Source organism: Geotrypetes seraphini, chromosome 4, assembly GCF_902459505.1.
Source record: "Geotrypetes seraphini chromosome 4, aGeoSer1.1, whole genome shotgun sequence".
NCBI classification, from domain to species: Eukaryota; Metazoa; Chordata; class Amphibia; order Gymnophiona; family Dermophiidae; genus Geotrypetes; species Geotrypetes seraphini.
This window is the reverse complement of record NC_047087.1, coordinates 13,069,399-13,089,755: the sequence shown is the minus strand read 5'-3', so window position 1 is coordinate 13,089,755 and position 20,357 is coordinate 13,069,399. Positions and strand designations below refer to the sequence as shown.

The following is a 20,357-nucleotide window of genomic DNA, read 5'->3' as shown; positions in this document are numbered from 1 at the left end:
TACAATATTTATATTGTTCTATTGTACCATATTCACTTCTTCAAAATAAAAGTATGGGATGAAGGTTCTGGAAAACAAATTTAGGCTTTAAAGAGAAAACTGAAATCCAGAACCTTCAAGATAGCACTCTCACAAAATGCTTCTCTTCTCTGTAGAGGAGCCAATGAGGCAAACAGAGCTATGGAGTCTCAATGCTTCAACAAGATAATGTAGGAAGGAAGGAATTAGATTTGTAAGAAACTGAACAATCTTGAGAATGAGAAGCCTATTCCAAAAGGATGGGCTTACCCTTATCCAAGATGTAATCAGGCTTCTGGAGTTAACCTTTAAACAGGAGATAGAGCAAATGGACTGACAATTTTGACCCTCCTCCTATAATACACTTTACCTTTCCAAATCAATTTTCAGCTTTGCAGCCAGTAGTAGCCCTATTGAAAGGCTGCCTGCAGCCTGCACTGGGCCTTCCCTCTGACCTGGCTCACCTCCTTTTCAAAATAATTTATGGAAGACTGATTTGGAAAGGTAAAGGGTGCAAGTGTGGGGGGTCAGAATCAGTGTTTGGTAGGGAAACTGAGTTGGACCTGGGTAGGTGCGGAGAGAACATAAGAACATAAGCAATGCCTCCACTGGGTCAGACCTGAGGTCCATCGTGCCCAGCAGTCTGTTCACGTGGCGGCCCAACAGGTCCAGGACCCTTGCAGTAATCCTCTATCTATACCCCTCTATCCCTTTTTCCAGTAGGAAATTGTCCAATCCTTTCTTGAACCCTAGTACCGTACTCTGCTCTATTATGCAAGCAAGAAAGAAAGAGCGTGCGAGAGAAAGAGAGAGAGAAAAAAAAGAGAAAGAGCGAGAGAGAAAGAGAGTGATAAAAAGAGAAAGAAAGAAAAAGAGAAAGGGAAAGAGAGAGAGGGAGAGAGAAAGAGTTAGATCTGGGGAAGAGGGAGGGAGAAAGGAAGCTACTGGGGCGCCACCTCCTCCTCCAGGTTCCCTTCAGAGTTTCAGTATGTGTTCAATGGCTGCTGGGGTAGCCGAAACCTTGTCAGCCAAAACAAAATCTATTTCCTGAGTCATCCCCTTTCTCCTCATACTGCCTCAGAAGTGGAGAAGTCAGCGGCATGCCTCCAGCCACCAACATCTGCACTCCCTAAGCATGCTTAGATCTGAGACTGGAGAGAGGATTCATCTTTCAAGCAGGGCAATGATGCTGACCTTGAGAATGAATGTGACTTTTGGGCAAACTGGAAAGACCACACATGTTATCGTCATCTGCCGTCATTTACTATGTAACTATATTGCTAAACACAAAGCAAAAGCACTTAGGCTCTCTTTTACTAAGCCATGGTAGAGGTTTCTACCATGGCCCAGCATACTAAATACTATGACACTTAAATGAATTCTTAGTAAAAGAGGGCCTACGAGGGACTCAGCAAGAAGAAAGTGAACAGCATTGCATATCCCAGTTGATCCCAGAACGAAATCTAATAGAAAGTTGTGGCAAGGCTTGAAGTCTACAATCCACAAAAGATCCTTAGCCAACTTGAAAAACAGGTTTGAGCTATCCTACCAAAAAAGAATGGACAAAACTTGCTCTATACTACCAAAGTTGGTAGGCACCTATTCTAAGTGGCTGTTGTTGATGAAAAAGGGGCTGCCATCAAGTATTAAGTCATGGGATATGAAGACTCATGCATTCAAAATGTTTTGGTTTCTAAATCACTCATTGAATATTTCTTTAATTTTTGTGTTGAAGTTGTACAGGAGGTTGTGTTGTTCAGTGAAAAATCCTAATTAAATTAATTTTGAATTTTTAGACAGAAGAATGTGAAAAAATGTTCACGCATTTGATATCTTTTACAAGGCACTGTATAAGTAGACCTACTATAGATTCCTTAAAGATAAAGATCCTCAGCATTTAGATCGAGTATTTCGAAACAAAAAAGTTCAACCAATTTGACCTAAAAATTACTTAAACATATACATTCAGCTTTGTGTCTTAAAAATATGATTTTCATTACAGTTCTTTCTGAAGCCGAATAAGAACACAGAAAATCAAGGGAAGCATAATAATCACTTGCTCCACAGCATGAACTTGCATTCTGTTTCTGGTAATAAAGCACAGATCAAACTGTGGTGTATGAGGATAGTGATATGGGGAAAAGGAAGTCATTAAGGGTTTATTTATAGAATTCCATGTTTTAAGGGATATGGAAGCTCTTCGTGCCACTTGATTCTGAAACCACCTCACTAGGAACAATAAAATCAAATTCTCTGTTTCATGACTCTGTTTCAGGACAGAAAGCAGCTAACAAATTAAATCAAACATGTCATTGCAACTTAACAACAAGTGAAATGTAAATTTTGTATCTACCGTAGGTCCAGCTCCAGGTCCATATGATTTATCTCTGGGGAAAATGAATCTAGACCAGATCGGTAAGGAATGAATTTCTCCAAATTTTCTTCTGGAAACATCTGAGAAAGCTAAAGAAAAACACAACTACACACGATGAAAAAATGTATCTTGTTCTGTTGATTTGAATTCAATGACAGCATCTTTTTTGACATTCAATTTATTTACATTATACCATGCCACTACTAAAAGGCCAATATTTTATAATTCCACATCAATAAATTACAATATTTAAAAATATTTTAATATGAGCTTCATTCAAATTCACCCAATTTGAGGTTGAAAGAGAGGCTACAGTACAAGAAATGACTCCTACAGGAAAGCTAGTTCATCACCACATTTTCTGGTGAAAGCAGTTAGCTTAGCATGGTTTAAAAAAAAGGTTTGAATAATTTCCTAAAATAAGTCCTTAAGCTATTATTAAGATGGTCTTGGAATAAGCAGCAATCTGTTTCACTCTTTTGGGATCTTGCCAAGTACTTGTGACCTAGCTTGGCCACTGTTTTCAACACTTGATGGACCTTGGCAATTCTTTCTTTTTTTATTAATGTTGTCTCTGCATTTTTAATACATAGCATATAACATTCATTAGGAAAAATGTTCAATTGCATTATACACAAATTAACAGAAAATAAATCTAATGGAACTAAAATATCTGTATAGAACAAGGAAAAGCACAACTTCCTATAAGCCCACAATTTAAAGAGGAGATTGAAAGGAAAAGAGGCATACTCACTAAAAAAAAATAAAGAAAAGATACAATCAAATTCAGCAATTTAACCTAGACAATTACATTCTATACCTTCCATTAACTAAGGGGTCCTTTTATCAAGCCGCGCAAGCGGGGTTAGTGCGGACATTTCATCACGCGCTAACCCCCGCAGCTGGCTAAAAAACTAACACCTGATCAATGCAGGCATTAGCGGCTAGCGCAGGCGGTTTAACGCGTGGTATTACGCACGTTAAATCCCTACCACAGCTTGATAAAAGGACCCCTAAGTTCTAGTACGTATAACCCCCTTATCCAACATGGAGATTTGTATTTTCATTTAACACTTATATATTGCCTAAAATCTAGGCAGTTTCCAATATCAAGGACATTCATAAAATCAACAAAACAATATCTGAATATCTGTAAAAACTAGACATAGGCAATGTTCATGATTTACATCCATAGGATGGCCACATGTTCAACGTGACACGAGAATTGTTTCTACTACCTACATATAGGCATTGACAAATAGCTGGGTCTTCAGTAATTTCTTAAAGTTGACACATTCTGTGCACAAATCTCAGATGTCCAGGTTGACTGTTCCACAGATGTACACCGGCGATACAGAACATTCTTATTTTAGAGGTCACATAACGCATTCCCTTTTCCTTTAATATCATTTTTATTAAGGAATCAACAAGAGAAACAGGCATGACAGAAATAACACAGATGCAATCATAAGTAATAGAATAATAATAGAATGACTGCCAACAATAGCAGATATGGTACAAGCAGTACAAAACAAGAGGAGCTCAGCATCACCCACCAGATATGTGCCTAGAAAAACAAAACTCGCGCAGAGCCGAAAGAGTGTGGGCTCTACGGCTGTTAAATTTCATCCCTCCCTCTGATCTCAGTGTCCTTCCCGGTTTATATATCTCCCACAATGCACCAAAACAGGCCAGAGCTCCTTTGTGCATCCTCTGATCACCTCTTACACAAAACCATCTCCCCAAAAGATTCAAACCATTCCAACACCACGTCATCAATCCCTATATACTGTAGTTTGGACAACAGCACTGATAAATTTGCTTGTTATCAAGAAAAGCCTCAAGTTGCTTTGGGTCATAGAAAAGGTCATCTATTAGAATTTAAAAAAAAAAACCATTTACAAGAAAAACGTAAGAAGATATGAGCACCCAAAGGAACTACTCCCTGCAGGAAAGAGCTTGTAACTTGGGAACTCATCTTGCTCACATAATTGCCACCAGGAACACTGTCTTAACTGTAAGATCCAAAAGGGAAGCCTCCCGTAAGGGCTCATATGGAGCTGAACTGAGACCCTGCAACATGATGTTAAGGTTCCAAGAAGGTAAAAGGGAACATACTAGAGAGTGTAACCACTGAGCCCCTTTAATCAAGTTTCAAGTTTATTAAAAAAAAAAAAAAAAAAAAATTTTATATCGCCTAATCAGACTTCTAGGCGATGTACATCAATAAAAATAGTATGTAAGGTACATTAAAATTAAAATAACTAAATTAGTGAGTAAAACATTACTAAGGTAGATTAGTAAACAAAACAGACAGAGGAGACGTACATCCACAGAGGGGAGGGAGGGAATGAACTACAATATACAGAGAAAAGGAAAGACGAGAAGAGGGGAATGTGCATCATATTGTTCTTATAAGAAGTTATAGTCTCAAAGCATCAGTAAAGAGAAATGAACCATGTGACATCTGAGTGAGAGGCCAACAAACTTCTCCCCCCGAACATGGAAACAGAAAAGGTCTGCTAATTGTACTTTCAGAGCTCCTACCAATAGCCCCCTTTGAAGTTCTTCCTGCAAAAAATCTGGACTATCGAAATTGGAGTTTACAAGGGCTCTACATCCTTCACCGCACACCAGTGATGAAAGGAATTCCAGGCCTTAGCATAGGCTGCCCGCTTAAGAGCCATGCCGCAAGTCCAAAGTGTTCTGAATTCTCAATAGGAACCAGTCTCCAAGTGAGAATAACCACTTGAACCAGCAGTCTGAGGTCTTCTTCCCTCTGGATTAGAACTAGGTCTGCATACCATGAGTCTGTGAGGCCAATCGGGCACCACTAGTACTACAAATCCAGGATGGATCGCAATCCTGCGAATGACCCGGCCGAGCATAGGCCATGGTGGAAACATATACAAGAGCTTGCTCTACGGCCATGGAGAACGTGGGACACAGAGGGGAAGGAGGTGGCATTGGGACACACTAGGGAGGAAGGGATGGAACATAGCCAGTGTTCCCGCTAAGCTGCGCTGGGGTGCGCTCACGCACAAAATATTACCTCGCAGCGCACAAGTTTCTCGTCACAGCGCACACAGTGTAGAGCACAGTTCTTCAACCGCCGGTCTGCAAACAAAATCTTGCCGGTCCGCGAAGGATTCGGTCCCCGCCGCAACGAAAGGCCGGCGTCAGCTGACTTGCAACTTCCTGTTGCAGTCGCTGTGCCGGGACTCCTGCCTTCGCCGGGACTCCTGCCTTCCACCGCGTTTGCCTCCTGCCTTGTCTCCGCACCTCCAGACCAGCAGCGGCAGCTGTGTATGCTTTTAACTTCGGCACAGAGCTGCCCCTAATCAATAGTTTAGCGCGGTTTCATAAGGCAGCCTCGGGGCCTTTGCTAGGCCGGCCCACATCGCATCATCGAAGCGGGCCGGCTATCAAAGGCCCCGAGGCTGCCTCATGAAACCGCGCTAAACTATTGATTAGGGGCAGCTCTGTGCCGAAGTTAAAAGCATACAGAGCTGCCGCTGCTGGTCTGAACTCTTGGGCCGCTGAAGGAGGGCAAAAAGCAGCTGTCCTGGAGGTTTCCCTTCCTCTCGCCTTTACAGGTTCTTTTTTTCCACCTTTTTTTTTTTTCCTTCAAACGGCAACGGGCCCCAGCATCGACATCAATCAAGTAAGTTCCACTGTCAATCAAGCGGTTCTGCTCGGCCAAAGCTTCCCCTGTGACATGAGCCACCCTCAGGGGAAAGAAAGTGACCCACAAAGGTGAGGGGAAGGGGGGCAGATGATGGAAGTTGGGGGGGGGGGAGAGAGAGAGAGAGAAGGGGCAGATGATGGAATGGAGGAGATGAGAGAGAGAGAGAAGGGGACAGATGATGGAAGTGAGAAGAAGGGAGAGAGAGCAGAAGGCAGATGGATGTCAGTTGAGAAGGGAGAGCAGATGCTGAATGGAAGTGGGGAAAGAACACATACTGGATGGAAGGAGGAGATAAATAAAGGGGGAAGAAAATAGTAAGATAATGGAGGGGTGAGGGAAAGGGGTGACAAGCTGTGTGTAGACACAGTGAAAAGAGGGAAACGGGACTAAATAGTAAGAAAGAATTTAATTTAGATGGAGGCAGAAAATAGAGAAGGAAGACCAGAGAAGAAAAGGGAAGAGAGAGCAGAGAATGATCAGATCTGAGTGGAGGAAATGAGAAGAGAGATATGCTAAAAACCACAGGGGGGAGGGAAGGATAGAGATGCCAGACCATGAGGGGAACAGAAGGAAGATGATGGATGCTAGACCAAATTGGGGGGTGGGGGGGGGCAGGAGGAGAGATGGCAGGGAAAGACAGACAGTGAATGGAAGGGGCAGATGCTGGACTGAAGAGACAGAGAAGGTTATCATGCTGCTGTACCGGGCCATGGTACGCCCTCACCTGGAGTACTGCGTCCAGCACTGGTACTTTAAGAAGGACACGGTACTACTCGAAAGGATCCAGAGAAGAGCAACTAAAATGGTTAAGGGGCTGGAGGAGTTGCCGTACAGCGAAAGATTAGAGAAACTGGGCCTCTTCTCCCTTGAGCAGAGGAGATTGAGAGGGGACATGATAGAAACATTCAAGGTACTGAAGGGAATAGACTTAGTAGCTAAGGCAGGGAGAACGAGAGGGCACTCTCTAAAGTTGAAAGGGGATAGATTCCATACAAACGTAAGGAAGTTCTGTGGTAGAAAGCAACATATTTATTTGGCTCATAACTTGCTGGCGCCCGATATTTTTAGCTCACAGTGAAAAAAGTTTGCTCACAACACCCGCCCGCTTAGAGGGAACACTGGGTGGCAAGAGCAGTGGTTCTGCTACCTACGATTGCTAGGATGATAAAAACACAGCTTTGTAATGGTTCTCTCTTTCCTTTAGTTAATATCCTTTATTCTTTTTTTTTTTTTTTTTTAACTGTGTTTCAGTCTTGTCCGGTATTAATATGGCCTAATTTAGTCACATCAAGCGTAAAAACCAGAAGCTAATTTTTGACGGTTGTGCTTACAATCGCGAAGCAGATTCAGCTGGGTTTGTGAGAAGTGGAACATATGCAAGGCCAGAGCTCACGTGACAGATGATTCAGTAGTAATCGTGAAAGGTAATCATTCTCATCTGCCTGAAGCCACTTGCTCAGAAGTTTTAAAAGTACAGTGGTACCTTGGTTTACGAGCATAATCCGTTCCAGGAGCATGCTCGTAATCCAAAATGCTCGTTTATCAAAGCAAAGTTCCCCATAGGATATAATGGAAACTCAGACGATTTGTTGCTACGGCTGCCAGCAACCGACATAAACATAACAGAACTGGGGCTCTGGGGCACTTTCCACAGCCGAACAAACCAAACTTCTTTTTCATTCGTTTTGTGCCGTGGGTGCCTATCTTCATGCCGGCTTTCTCCTCCTTCTTGCCACAGTGCTCGTTTAAAGCTGCGGGTAGCGGTTCTCATGTGTCTCCCGCGGCCAACCCAGAAGTCCTCCTTCTGCTGCCCCTGGATGATTGCCTTCTTGCTGGCTTCCTCCTCCTTGCTGTGGTGTTCGCTTGGGGCCACGGGCGGCAGCTCCTGCATGCCCCCCCGCGGTCGACCCAGAAGCCCTCCTTCTGCCTTCCCTGGATGATTGCCTTCTTGCCGGCTCCCTCCTCCTTGCTGACGTCGCAACGTCAGAGGGAACGTCTCCAGGCCAGCTGGAGGCATGCAGGAGCTGCCGCCCGCTGCCCCGAGTGAACACCGCAAGGAGGAGGGAGCTGCCAAGAAGGCAATCATCCAGGGGCGGCAGAGGGAACAAACGCATTATCCTCAAGCGGGCCGCACGGGGCAGCAGGTTGGACACTCTTACTTTGGGACATGCTCGTATAGTGAGTCAAGCTCGGTTTACGAGTCGCAGATTTTACAAAATGTTTTGCTCATCTTGCAAAACACTCGTAAACCGCGGTACTGGTAAACCGAGGTTTGACTGTAGTTCATAATAATCAACTACCGGATGAAAACACTCACGAATCAACACAAATTATAATTTATGATTCTTTTAATCAAGTTTCTTTAGCTGCATTGGTTAGTTTGCCATGCATTAATTTCTTGAAACAAAAGCGCCAAGGAACAGCACCACGTCAGCTGAAGGATTTAAGATTTCTTCAAATTCCTAATGAATTTAAATAATTCAAATTTTTTCAACAAAGCAAAATCTACATTTACTGGAACCTTTAAGGTTTCTCCAGATATTTTTTCACTTTATACTTTGCACACTTTTTTTTAGGGTCCATGTTTTCCATTAGTTTATGCATTGCTACCAAATAAGTGTCAAGAAACTTACATTTGATTTCGAATGAAATTAGAAACTTTTTGTCCTAATTTTCAGCTGTTATCAGTTGTTTACGATTTCGAAAGAGTAGCTATGAATCTGTTCTTCCAAACATTTATGTCAATGGATGCTTATTTTGTGTGTGTCAAAATGTTTTCCGTAAAGTACAAATGGCAGGTCTTCAACAGAAATATTCAAATGATGCTGAATTTGTTTTACAAATTCAAATGCTTCCTGCTTTATCTTTTGTTCCCATTGATTTGCTGATGAACTTTCCTGCTGAAGCAGATGCCAAAGCAGATTATTTTGAGGACACATATATAGAAATATGTCCCATTTATTGATCATTCTACTAGTTTTTGTCTTTTATGTGCTCCGGGGGGGAGGGGGGGGGGCTGGCTTCTCATTCCTTGGGTTTTGGTTTAGGTTTCTTATGGCATTTTTGTTGTTCTTTAGTTTTTCGACTGTACACCATGTAACCTTTATGCCAGTACTGTGCTCTCTACTGGTGCAGCTGTTTGTCCTGTATTGTTTTTGCATTCTTCCCAGCCGCTTGCATTTGTTTGCATCTGTATTTCCCGGTTGCATTTGTATTTCCTGTATGAATTTTGTTGCTTTGGTTGACCTCAATAAAACATGATACAAAAAAAAAAAAAAAAGGAAATATGATAGAATTGATCCAGTGAAGAATTTTTGCATTGTAAATTTGGAACAACTCTGATAGAATTTTGAATAATCTACCCAGATTAGACAGCAAGCGTGAGCTAGGACCTAAAAGAAGAGGAAAAGTCTTTATTTTGTTTACACCTCAAAGCCTGTGTGGGGTTGGAGAGGTTGTAACCCTATGTAATGTTATACTGTAACCTGTTCTGAGCTCTCTGGGGAGGATAGGAAATAAAACTAACTACCCTATTTTTCGCTCCATAAGATGCACCCCAGATTTAGAGAAGGAAAATAAGAAAAAACCTCATTCTGAACCAAACTGTATACTTATATCCAACACCTTTAAATTCTGTCCCAGCCCCCCAGCACCTTTAAATTCCATCTCAAGCCCCCCCCCCAATCAATCATCACTTTTACATACCCCTCAGCACCTTTAAATTCCGTCCCAGCCCCCCTTGGTAAAGGTGCCCTGGCTAGGCCGAAGGGGAGCTTGGAGAACTGGAAATGCTGCTCCAGCACATGAAATTGCCAAGTACCTTCTGTGGGCTGCGAAGATGGGAATGTGAAGATAGGCCTCCATCAAACCAAGGGAGGCAAGAAATTCCCCCCGGTGCTACTGCCACTATGACTGACTCTACGGTCTGCAAGCAGAAGTGTGGTACCTTCAGTGCCGTATTGCCTGAATTGAGGTCCAGAATTGGCCTCCAGTCATCTGAGCCTTTCTTTGGCACAATATGTGGAGTATCTGCCCGAGTCTGTGTCCAGAACCAGTTCTGTGGCCTGAAGATCCAGTAGCCTTTACACCATAACCCGAAAAGGCCTCGCTCTGGTTGGCCAGAGAATTTACAAAGCAGTCTGGAAGGGGGGGGGGGGCAAAGAACTTGATTTTGTACCCCTGCTGGACATCTAGAACCCACTGGTCTGCACCAATCTGAGACCAGACTGATCAAAAAGATGACAATCTGCCCCCTATCTGGGGGAGCTCGGACCTGTCCTGGCTTCACTGTGCTTTGTTAAGGGCTGGTAAGGACTGAAAGCCTGAGATTTGCTGTCTCTTGCCCCTGCTGAATCTCTGAACAGTCCTGCCAGATTAACATCTCTTTCTCTAGTTCAGCAGCGAGAACTTTGATTTATAAGGAAGGAATAAGCTAAATATTGCAGTACTGAGGCTTGTATGATGCTGCGGGGACAGTAGTTGCAGGGACGGGGCAGTGAAGGACAAATTTTTTCCCCGTGTCATTATTGTATTTTAGCATTACTCCCTAGTGAATTTTGCACTTTAAAGGGGTCAAGATAAAACAGTAAAATAATGTCATTCAAATGATATATTTAACAATGTGTCAGAAAGTCAGATATGGGGCAGAGCGAAACTAAGATGGCAGCCTGATGCCTTTCCAAGGACGTTATCATACCTGCATTTGAATTTTCACTTTACCCAATGGTAAAAAGAAAGTCTAAGCTCCAGGTTTTTCCAGATGAAACTGTTCCACGGTCAGGCCTGATGGACACCTTTGTGGAACGCAGCTCTACTGCACAGAGTTCGGAGGTATCCACGGCTGGCGAAATCTCTCCTTCGAGGGCGTCACTCTTTCCTCCGAAGAGCGTAGTCCGCCCAGCTGTCCTGGTGCGACAGGAGAGACTTTCCTAGATGTGCCGGCCCGGGAGTCCTTCTTGCTAGCACCACGGAGCGGGAGGACCCACTCCAGAAGGAAGCAAGAGGAGAAAATAACTTTCCAGCAGGTGACAAGAGGACAGCAAACTCAAGGAGCTTTTTCTACAACTGAGGCAGCTCAAGGTATTGAGGGAGCTGCAGGAAGCTCTGGAGCAGAAGCTGCTCCCTTACAGAGGCCTAAGGTCTTCATGATGGAAACAATTTGGGATGCTATTTCTGCCATGCAAACTTCTCTCGGGAACCAAATTCACCAACTTTCCACAAAATGCACCACTGCACTTTCAGAAAATTTGGAACTTGAGACCAAGGTAACATGTTTAGAGTCTAAAACTAGTGACTTTGAGGTTAAGATAAAATCTTTGGAAGTACAAGCTCTAACTTGGGCTAAGGACAGTACTAGTTTGCACTTTAAGCAAGAAATGATGGAAAATTATATCAGGAGATGTAATCTCCAGATTATTAATTTTCCTAAAGTTCATCCTATACCACCCTTAGCAATGTTTAAAAGCTATGAATGAAATTCTGAAAGTGTCCGAGACATCATACCCACTTCTCTCAAATTTTTTTTACCTTCCTACGATTGCTAAACCTCAAAATCCTGACCTGCAGAATGTGTATGCTGATAGTCTGGATCTGACTAATTTCCTTGAGAGGTCGGATTCCAAGCTACAGGTTTCAGCTACATTGATTGTACAGTTTGCTATTGACTCCGAAAGGGAATGGATGCTTAAGATGTTTTTTAAACATAAGGATGTACCTTTCCTGATGAACACTTTAAGAATGTATCCAGATGTTTCTCGGTCTACCCAGAAGAGAAGGAAGCAATTTCTCATTTTGAGGCCCTGGGCAATCCAGTTGGGGGCAACCTTTGTTCTAAAATACCCCTGCAAGTGTGTGTTAAAATGTAAGGATGATAGATGTTTTTTTATGAACCACATAAGTTGTCTAAATTTATTTCGGCCAGAGAGCAACTAATATCTACTACTTGAAATTTGCTGTTTCTAAGATAGCTCAGGGAAATAATTGCTCATGAGCTGTCAGGCCACTTTTCTCTATTTTCTTATTATTTGATTGCCTATGTTTAATTTCAGTTATACTCTAGCTACGTCCCCAAGATTATAGAGGACTAACTATGCTTTGAATTAAGGAGATACCTTTTGAATAATTTGGGCTTTTGTATTTCATTTACATAGTATTTTTTCATGTTTGACTTGTAAAGATTGTCAAATGTTTAAATAAAGAATTAAAAAAATAATAATAATAATAATAATTTCACAGTCACTGTGAATGCTCAAAGTGCTCACTCTCCAGCTTTAAACACATGCCTTCAGTTGTTTTGTAAAGTTATTAAAAGCCTTGTTGATCAGTTCCTGTGGCCGGCTGTCCCAGATCTGCAATACTTCCTTGAGTTTGATGATTGTTTGAGGCTTTGAGTGGAGCTTGCGATAGCCTTCCAATATTGCTCCCCAGACAAATGTCTACATTATTGTCTACATTATTGTGATGTTATTAAAGGTAAGCAGATGCCCCCTTTTTTCCCCCCAAACAATGGTAATTTCACAATGTAAACATTTTTGAACGCATGAAAACCTTTGGTGGTAATGTTAAGTATAAAACTTTGCCATATTTGAAGATAATCTTATTCTATTCGGCACATAAACATAGATAGAAATAACAAAGCTGCAAAATTTCAGGTTGAAATTCCAAACAGTTGCTAAGAAAACAGCAAAATAAATCCTTCTAGGGGCTACTTTTGCCTCACCCTGTAGGTAGACATGGCCTCTTGTGCACCACAAATATTTTTTTTTCAGGCCCTTCCAAATAAGTTTTGTAATATTTCAAAACTGCACCAATAGTGACCTACTGTCTTATACCTAGGTAATCCAATCTGTGGGAACTATTAACTACTAAAGTCCAAAACAGGGTTTGAGTTGAATGAGGAGACCCCAAACCTACTGGGGACCTTTCAGGATACAATGGTGTTGAGAAGTTTGATGAGCAGGATTCCCCCACCTCCCTTCCTCTTGTCTTGTTAAAGCTTTGGGGCAACAGTCTGTGGACCACTGATATAGAGGGGTCAGTGTACGGCATTTCCCCTCCACCCCCATGGTACAGTATCTCGTCTGCTCTCTCCCCTCCATCCCTTGTGGTCCAGAACACTCTCTTCCCTGACCTCTATACCCTACCCCACCCCATGGTCCTTCAACTTGCTTTTACCTCCAGCAGTTGTGGCAATTAACAAAATGGAATCTTTTGCCAATTCCAAAGCCATCCTGTTTCCTACTCAACTTTCTGTTTCTGATGGGGATGGGACGCAGGAGGACTCAAGGCCAACAAAAAGGTAGTGTTTATAAATTAATGCTGTCACAGCTAGAGATAAAACAAGCTAAAAGGCCATGGGAGGGCAGGAGCCAAGAAGAGAGGCAGCAGCAGTAAACGGGCCAAGGGAAATTGGCCCATAAGCTGGATTTGGTTAATGGGCTGGTCGTTTTATGTGGCCCATGGTAACTGTGCACCTGACAATACACTGTAGTGAAACCCTCTCCAGGAACCTCCTTGAGTCCTGACTCCCTCACCTACCACCTCCCCACCGCTGAAATTTAAAATCTTCGAGCAGCCAACAGCACAAAGAAGCCAGCCTCCTGCTGTCGGCCTGTCCCGAAATTGTTCTTTCTGCAGCGTCCTGCCTATATGGGAAGAGGAAGTGCTGCAAAAAGAACACTTCCAGGGAAGGCTGGCTTCATTGTGCCATTGGCTACCTAAAGATTTTAAATTCCAGCAGCAGGGAGGTGGTAGGTGGGGGAGTCTGAACTGGAGCAGGTCATACCATAGGATCCAGCTGAGGGGAGGGCATGAGGGAAGGACAGAGGCTGCATGGGTTGGGGGTTAGGAAGGGAGGGAAAGAGATGCTGCTGGTGGGCAAGGGAAGAGAAAAAGAAAATTCTTGGACATAGGTGTGTGGAGTGGGAGGGAAAGCAATGTTACTTACCGTAACAGTTGTTATCCAGGGACAGCAGGCAGCTATTCTCACTAGTGGGTGATGTCATCCGACAGAGCCCCGATACGGACATCTTGCAAGCATGTCTTGCTTGAAGAAACTCAGAAGTTTCGAGATGCCCGCACCGCGCATGCGCCAGTGCCTTCCCGCCCGATGTACCGGGCGCGTCTCCTCAGTTCAGGTAGCTAGCCTGAGAAGCCAACCCAGGGGAGGTGGGTGGGACGTGAGAATAGCTGCCTGCTGTCCCTGGATAACAACTGTTACGGTAAGTAACATTGCTTTATCCCAGGACAAGCAGGCAGGTATTCTCACTAGTGGGTGACCTCCAAGCTAACCCCAATGGGATGGTGGGAGAGTTGGCAACTTAAGAGAACAAATTTTGTAATACTGTTTGGCCAAACTGTCCATCCCGTCTGGAGAAAGTATCCAGACAATAATGAGAGGTGAATGTATGAACCGAGGACCAAGTGGCAGCCTTACAAATCTCCTCAATCGGTGTCGATCTGAGGAAGGCTACAGAGGCTGCCATTGCTCTGACCTTATGGGCTGTGACCTTACAGGGAAGGGATAATCCAGCCTGGGCATAGCAGGAAGAGATACAAGCCGCCATCCAGTTGGAGATGGTGCGCTTCGATACCGGTCGTCCCAACTTGTTTGGATCAAAGGAGACGAAAAGTTGAGGAGCAGTTCTGTGTGGCTTTGTGCGATCCAAGTAGAAAGCTAGAGCACGTTTACAGTCCAGAGTGTGCAAAGCAGATTCCCCAGGATGAGAATGAGGCTTTGGAAAGAACACCGGAAGCACGATGGATTGGTTGATGTGAAATTCAGAGACCACTTTAGGTAAGAATTTTGGATGAGTACGGAGAACCACCTTGTCATGATGGAATACTGTGAAAGGTGGATCCGCCACTAGGGCCTGAAGCTCACTGACCCGACGAGCTGACGTGAGGGCCACTAGAAAAACCACCTTCCAGGTGAGATACTTGAGTGGAGCCGTGTTGAGAGGTTCAAACGGAGGCTTCATAAGATGAGACAGGACAACATTGAGATCCCAAACCACAGGAGGAGGTTTGAGAGGAGGGTTGACATGAAAAAGTCCTTTCATAAATTTGGAAACCACAGGATGAGCAGACAGAGGTTTCCCTTGTAGAGGCTGATGGAAAGCCGCAATAGCACTCAGGTGAACTCGTATAGAGGTAGACTTGAGGCCAGACTGGGACAGGTGTAGAAGATAATCCAATACAGAAGATAGGGAAGCTCGCTGAGGTTCCGTGGCATTGGAAATACACCAGGAAGAGAATCTAGTCCATTTTTGGGAATAGCATTGTCGAGTAGCAGGCTTCCTGGAAGCCTCCAAGACCTCCCTCACTGCTTGAGAGAACTGGTGAGGAGTTATGTTGAAAGGAACCAAGCTGTCAGGTGGAGGGACTGCAGATTGGGATGAAGTAGTGAACCTTGATGTTGAGTGAGTAGTGAAGGAAACACTGGAAGAAGTACTGGCTCCCTGCTGCTGAGTTGAAGTAGAAGGGAGAACCAAGGTTGTCTGGGCCACCGAGGAGCAATCAGAATCATGGTGGCATGGTCTAATCTCAATTTGACTAGAGTCTTTTGAATGAGAGGAAAAGGAGGAAACGCATATAGGAAACGTTTGCTCCAATCCAGCAGAAAAGCATCTGCCTCTAGGCGATGAGGAGTGTAGATCCTGGAGCAAAATTGAGGCAGCTTGAAGTTGTGGGGGGCTGCAAAGAGGTCTATCTGAGGTGTCCCCCACTGAGCAAAGATCTGATGAAGGGGGTCGGAGTGGAGCGTCCATTCGTGAGGTTGAAGTAGACGACTCAATTTGTCTGCCAAGACGTTGTCCTTCCCCTGAATGTAGACTGCTCTGAGGAAGGTGTTGTGGCGAACCGCCCAATCCCAGACTCGAAGAGCTTCCTGACAAAGAGGGGCCGAGCCCGTGCCCCCTTGTTTGTTGACATAATACATGGCGACCTGATTGTCTGTGCGAATAAGGACCACCATGTCGTGAAGCAGATGTTGAAAAGCTTGGAGAGCATTGAAGATGGCCCTGAGCTCCAGAAGATTGATTTGATGGAGTCGTTCCGCACTGGTCCAGAACCCCTGAGTGCGAAGACCATCCAGATGGGCCCCCCATGCATAGTTCGATGAATCGGTCGTTAGAACTTTCTGATGGGGAGGAGAATGAAACAGCAAACCTCTGGATAGATTCGAAGAGGTCATCCACCAGAGAAGAGACTGCCGTAGAGCAGGAGTGACCACAATGTGACGAGATAACGGGTCGGACACCTGAGTCCACTGAGATGCCAGAGTCCATTGAGGGATCCTGAGATGTAGTCTGGCAAAAGGCGTCACATGAACTGTAGATGCCATGTGGCCTAAAAGGACCATCATGTGTCTCGCTGAGATGGATTGGCGAGAAGACACTGACTGGCAGAGTAGAAGGAGAGCATGTAAGCGTGGAGGAGGAAGGAATGCTCGAAGTTGAATGGTATCCAGGACAGCCCCTATGAAGGGGAGAGACTGGGTGGGCTGAAGATGGGACTTTGGAAAGTTGATCTCGAAGCCCAAGCTCTGCAGAAAACAAATGGTAGTCAAGGTCGCCGAAATGACCTTGGGAGCGGACGGGGCCTTGATGAGCCAGTCGTCGAGGTATGGGAACACCTGGAGACCCATGTTCCGGAGTGCAGCGGCCACCACTACCAGACACTTCGTGAAGACTCTGGGCGACGAAGATAGGCCGAAGGGAAGCACTCGATACTGCAGATGCAGATGTCCCACCCGGAATCTGAGGAACTTTCGGGAGGCCGGATGAATCGGGATGTGAGTGTAGGCCTCCTTGAGATCCAGAGAGCATAACCAATCGTTCTGCTCGATTAGGGGATAAAGAGAGGCAAGGGTCAGCATGCGGAACCGTTCCCTGACCAAAAACTTGTTGAGGACCCGAAGGTCCAAAATGGGACGCAGATCGCCCGTCTTCTTCGGGACCAGGAAGTACCGGGAGTAAAACCCCTGGTTTTGTTGATCCACCGGTACCGGCTCGACGGCCCGAAGCCGGAGCAAAGCCTGAGCTTCCTGGAGAAGAAGAGCGGTCTGTGTGGAGTTGGAAGGATACTCTCTTGGAGGATGGTCCGGGGGGACCCGTTGGAAATGAAGAGAGTATCCCTCTCTTACGATGGAAAGGACCCAGAGGTCCGTGGTGATCGCCTCCCATCGATGACAAAAATGATGGAGACGACCCCCTATGGGAAAAAATGGGGTAGGCAGAACGAGATCGGTTATGCTCCCTGGAGGAGAGTCAAAAAGGCTGAGTAGCCTTGGGAGCAGCCGGCATCTGAGGCTTTTGCTGAGTCTTCTGAGGCGGCTGTCGCTTTGCAGGCTGTCTCGCAGGAGGGGCCTGCCTCGGTTGATAACGCCTTTGGTAGATTATAGGCGGTCTAGAAGGACGAGACTGTTGTGGTTTAGGCTTAGGCCTCATGATAGACTGGAAAGATTTTTCGTGGTCTGACAGTTTTTTAGTAACAGTCTCGACAGACTCATCGAAGAGATCCGCTCCCGCACAAGGCACATTTGCAAGTCTGTCTTGGAGATTCGGATCCATATCAATGGTGCGAAGCCAAGCCAGTCGACGCATGGCGACCGAGCAGGCCGCAGCACGAGCCGAGAGCTCGAAAGCATCATAGGAGGATTGCATCAATTGGAGGCGCAACTGGGACAGGGTCGCCACCACCTCCTCAAACTCAAACCGAGCCTCAGCATCGATGAAAGGTGTGAACTTGCGGAGTACCGGCAAGAAAAAATCCAAATAGGACGAGAAGAAAAAATTGTAATTGAGTACTCGAGTCGCCATCATTGAATTTTGATAGATACGTCTACCAAACTTATCCATCGTTCTCCCTTCCCTGCCAGGAGGCACGGAAGCGTAGACTTGGGAGGGGTGCGAACGTTTAAGGGAAGACTCGACTAGGAGGGACTGATGAGAGAGTTGAGCTCCCTCAAACCCCTTGTGGTGCACGATGCGGTATCGAGCATCCAACTTGCTAGGTACCGCAGGTATGGAATACGGTGTCTCCAAACACCGCATGAGAGTCTGGTCAAGTAACTTATGCAGGGGAAGCCGAAGTGTCTCCGCCGGAGGATGAGGTAAATGCATGGTGTCCAGATACTCCTTAGAGTACTTCGACCCAGTATCTAAGGTCACATCCAAGTCATCCGCCATCTGTCTGAGAAAGGATGAAAAGGAAAGTTGGTCCGCCAAGGCCGGCCGGCGAGACGGACTAGAAGACGTGGAAGCCTCCGGTTCCAGGGAGAGCTGGGAGCGGCATGGAGAGTATGAGGTAGATGGTTCTTCATACTCCGGTCCCTCTGGCTGGGATAAATCTGAAGATGAGTATCCCATACGCTGCATTTTCTTCTGTGGAGACACCTCTGAATGACGCGAGGAGTGTCTAGAAGAATGTCGAGATCGATGCCCCTCCCGATGCCGGGATGGGGAACGTGATCTTCGAGGCATCGATCGATCCCTTGAAGCCTCGAAGGAATGGATTGGACTCGATGCAGTGGAGCGCATGGGAGGCAACGATGCCGACTCACGCAGTGCCACCCAAGTCTGGTATGGAGTGCGAAAGAACTCCTCCTGCGATGCAGTATGCCCAGGACTCCGATTATCAGGGGCAGATGTAGTACCCTGGTGACGTGGAGGTGTAATGGGCTCTAAAGGCGGCATGTCAGAAAGGGAAGCCCGCCTAGTGGGTTCCGCCGCCCTCCGCCGCTCCCCCTCGTCGAGCAGGGAAATCGAACGACGAGGAGGAGGAGGAGGGGGCGGACCGCTCTCCGGGACCGGGACCGTAGTATCGCTCTGAATATTAGCGATAAGCCTCGGTCCCATCGTCCGCATGAGCTCAACAAATTGAGCTTCGAGCAGGGATTTAAGCGATGCCGATATGGAGGGATCCGCACCGAAAGGGGGTCCTCCTGCACGGTCATCGCGTTCCTTCGTGGTCGAGTGCTTCTGCTTGGTAGCTTTGGGCACTTTTATGACCACGGGAGGAACAGTGGAAGGCGGTACCTGAACCGAGGAGACGGGAGCAGGAACCGATGCTGAACTCGATGCAGAAGCCGGTGTGAACGATGCTGGCTTCACGATGCTCGATGCATGAGTCGCAGATGCAGGCTTCGAACAGACCGGTGAAACATCTGTCGAGGTCGAAGCAGATGGCTCCTTAGAAGACTCCATCTTAAACATGGACTCCCAAAGTAAGCAGCGCCGTTTAAAAGAGCGCGCTGTGAGCGTGGAACAAGGCCGGCACGATTTCGGAACGTGTTCTGGACCAAGACACTGAAGACAGCGCCGGTGTGGGTCCGTCAACGAAATCGCACGCTGGCACTTGCTGCACTTTTTAAAACCGGTGATAGGCCGGGACATAGGCCGGAAAAGTGACGTTGCTAGGTCGAAGGAGCTAGGTCGCAGCCACGAGGCCGGCCCGGCCGAACCGCCGGACGAAATAATTGTAACTTTTTTTTTTTTTTTTTTTTTTTTTAAATAGAAATAAAAGTCAAAGAAAGTAAGTAAAACAATAAAACGCGGGGAAAGAAGGCAAAATACTGAAATTTCAGTCAGCGCAGAATTGAAGAGAACTTCTCAGCTCCGCGGAAAGAAAAGAACTGAGGAGACGCGCCCGGTACATCGGGCGGGAAGGCACTGGCGCATGCGCGGTGCGGGCATCTCGAAACTTCTGAGTTTCTTCAAGCAAGACATGCTTGCAAGATGTCCGTATCGGGGCTCTGTCGGATGACATCACCCACTAGTGAGAATACCTGCCTGCTTGTCCTGGGATAAAGAGATGGTATACATGGGGAAGAGGGAGAATTGTTGGACATGATAGTGATGGAGAGGAGGAAGGGAGAAATGTTACACTGGGAGGGAGAAGAGGACTCAACTAAGGGAGAATGTCAGATTCTGGAGAAGGATGATGGAAGGAGGGAAGAGAGAGATGCCAGATCACTGGAATGGGAAGGAGAGAGAGATGCCAGACCACTGGAATGGAAGGAAAGGAGGGGAGAGAGAGATGCCAGACCGCAGAAATGAGAGGAGGAGAGAGATGTTAGACCTTGGGAAGAGGAGTAGAAGGAGAAAAGAGAGAGATACCAGACCATGGGAGACGAGAAAGATGCCAGACCATATCAGGGGGGAAAGGGGGAAGACAAGAGTTATCTGACCATGGGAGAGGTATGATATGGTGCACAGCAGGGAAGAGATAAGAAAAAATGCTTCTTATGGATAGATGGTAATAAGGGAGAAGAAAGAG

At 45.7% G+C, this 20,357-nt stretch overlaps 1 protein-coding gene across 4 annotated transcripts in view; it reads right to left on the bottom strand.

The window, feature by feature from the left end:
- ZCCHC14 (zinc finger CCHC-type containing 14) overlaps window positions 1–20,357 on the bottom strand; it is a 215,938-nt gene that overhangs the window by 124,187 nt on the left and 71,394 nt on the right. For all 4 annotated transcript variants that reach the window (XM_033941595.1, XM_033941594.1, XM_033941597.1 and 1 more), the window contains exon 5: window positions 2,372–2,481. In XM_033941595.1, the coding sequence (XP_033797486.1) occupies window positions 2,372–2,481 (110 nt within the window). The remainder of the gene's footprint in view (window positions 1–2,371; window positions 2,482–20,357) is intronic.